The sequence below is a fragment of the Tupaia chinensis genome, unplaced genomic scaffold, assembly GCF_000334495.1.
Source record: "Tupaia chinensis unplaced genomic scaffold, TupChi_1.0 Scaffold000704_1, whole genome shotgun sequence".
NCBI classification, from domain to species: domain Eukaryota; kingdom Metazoa; phylum Chordata; class Mammalia; order Scandentia; family Tupaiidae; genus Tupaia; species Tupaia belangeri.
In genome coordinates, this window is record NW_006160227.1 from 734,835 (window position 1) to 737,085 (window position 2,251).

At 45.7% G+C, this 2,251-nt stretch overlaps 1 protein-coding gene across 1 annotated transcript in view; it reads right to left on the minus strand.

Moving 5' to 3' along the window:
* TAMM41 (TAM41 mitochondrial translocator assembly and maintenance homolog) overlaps positions 1-2,251 on the minus strand; it is a 56,525-nt gene that overhangs the window by 49,819 nt on the left and 4,455 nt on the right. Inside the window, exon 3 of the mRNA XM_014592467.1 lies at positions 46-138. Within this exon, the coding sequence (XP_014447953.1) occupies positions 46-138 (93 nt within the window). The remainder of the gene's footprint in view (positions 1-45; positions 139-2,251) is intronic.

The window sequence follows — 2,251 nt, forward strand, 5'->3', positions numbered from 1 at the left end:
CACTGGCAAAATGTAAAAACAAGCAAACAAAAAACACTCACTCACGGGCTTTTGAAGTCGACCAGCGACATATAAAGTATTCCAGTTGAGGAGATCTTCAATCAGGACACTAGTGCTAATCACCCCATATTTGATAAGCTGCAAAAGAAAAGAAATGAGTAAGAAAAAAAGCAAATACTTGCTTACACAAGTACAAAATATAAGAAATCAAATTCTTTTTTTCAGAGAGAGATTTTTGCTATAGTGTGTGTGTGCTCACCAGAGAGAAAGAAAGAGACAGAGAGATAGAAAGTGAAAAATCACCCCCCACCCCCATCCCCTGGGGGATGGCCACATTGCAATCCCTTCTCCTCCATTCTCCTCTCAGGATCTTGGGCACACGCGCCCATGCACCCAGCATGAATTTTAAGCTGCCAGGTGTGGGACTCAAACCCTGGTTGACTATGTGGGAGTCCAGCGATTAATTATGCCATCTGCTGGTCCCAAGAAATCAAATTCTTTACCAGAGTAGTGCTCTGACTTCCAAAGCCACTCAGGCACGCCTGCCTTGTGAAACACACACGTCCACCAGAACTGTTCAGAGGTTTGTCCAGGACTGACTTGTCCTCAGGTCTGTGAGGCGAGAGGACTACTACTCTCACTTAGGACCGTATGAGCTAAGGCAGAACGGCTCTTAGGCACCATCAGTACTGGTGCTCGAGGGATTAGAATGAAATGCTGGACTTTGCCCATTGACAGTTTGAGAAGGGATGGTTTAGTTGCTCTTCATTTGAGAAACAAACCAAGGCCCAGAGAGAATGAATGACCTGCTCCAGGTGGTACTGGGAGTAGCAAGTCAAAACCAGGCCCAGATTTTGTTCTCATCTTCCAAAATCCTTTTCATTAGCGTTTGCAGTGCGCCAGCAGGTAGCTTGAAGGTTAAGGAGACTAGATTCCACATAGCCAACTCCACGGTTCAAGTCCCAAACCTAGCAGCTTGAAAAACATACCAGGCAGGGGCTGGCAGGTGACGTGCTGGTTAAGGGCACTAGACTCCCCCATGACAACTGTGGCAAGAGTCCCGGACCTGATGGCTTGCTTTCTCGCTTTCTCTCCCATGCTTTGTCCTTCTCTGGTCAAGCTGAAATAAGTAAATAGAATTTAAAAAAATAACTCTTAAAAAAAAAAACATACCAGGCACAAGTGTGTGCATGTCTAAAATCCCAAGAGGAAAAGGGAGGAAAAAGGATTGCAATGTGGCCATCCCCCTGGGGGGTGAGTTCACTTTCCATTTCTCTTTCTGTCTCAGTCTCTCCAGTGAGGGCGTGCACCCTGTAGCAAAAACTAAAAAAGAAAAAAAAAAGCTTTTGGGTTGGCCCTGTGGCCTAGTGTTTACGGGAGATGGATCCCACATGGCCACCATAGTTTGAATTCCAGCCCTGGTGGCCTGAAAAACACACCAGGAGAATGTGTGCTTGCATATCCCACATCCCAGGGATGGAGAGAAAGAATTGCGGTGTGACCACGCCCCCCCGGGAGGTTTCTCCCTCCCTGCTTCTCTGGCAAGTGCACATGCTCTCCGGCAATTAAAAACAAAGTATTCAGTGACATCCTTTCCATGGTGACTATCTCCTCTGCTACTGACTATTCCAAAAACTCTTATAATTATGAAGACGCATTCATAAATAAAACCTATTTATCAGGGCTAAACATGTGGAATTATGATCAAGTCCATGTTGATAACACTGCATAACCCCGAGTGTCGATTTCCCGGGTTCCAATGTCCCGTTTGCGTGAACAAAAACCTTCAGGCGAGTCTGATGAATTATAGTACCCAAACCACGTTCTCTGCAAATAACTTAAAAGTAACTGAAGAATTTCAATTAAAAAGTACAGTCCTTTTGGCATATAATTATGTCCAAGCATTTGGTTACTGAAGCTTGTAATACGGTTTGAAAACTACTAATTAAAGATAGTGTCAGCATAATTAATTATGGAGACAGAACAAAGCTACGTGTCTCGCATTCCTAAAGTGGAAGTGGAAAGCTGTGCTGGGTAACCACCTCCTTCCCTCCAGCCTGGCTGCCTCCTGCAGAAAGCCCTTCTCACGGCAGGCAGGTAGCAGTGGGAACACCACTGGTCCGGAAAGGGGGTGGGACACTGACTAGCTGCACGGCCTTACGGAATCCATTTCCTCTTTCTGGACCCAATTTCCTCATCTACACAACGCAGGTGGAGCAGGATTGGACCTTCACTAGGAAAGCAAATACTG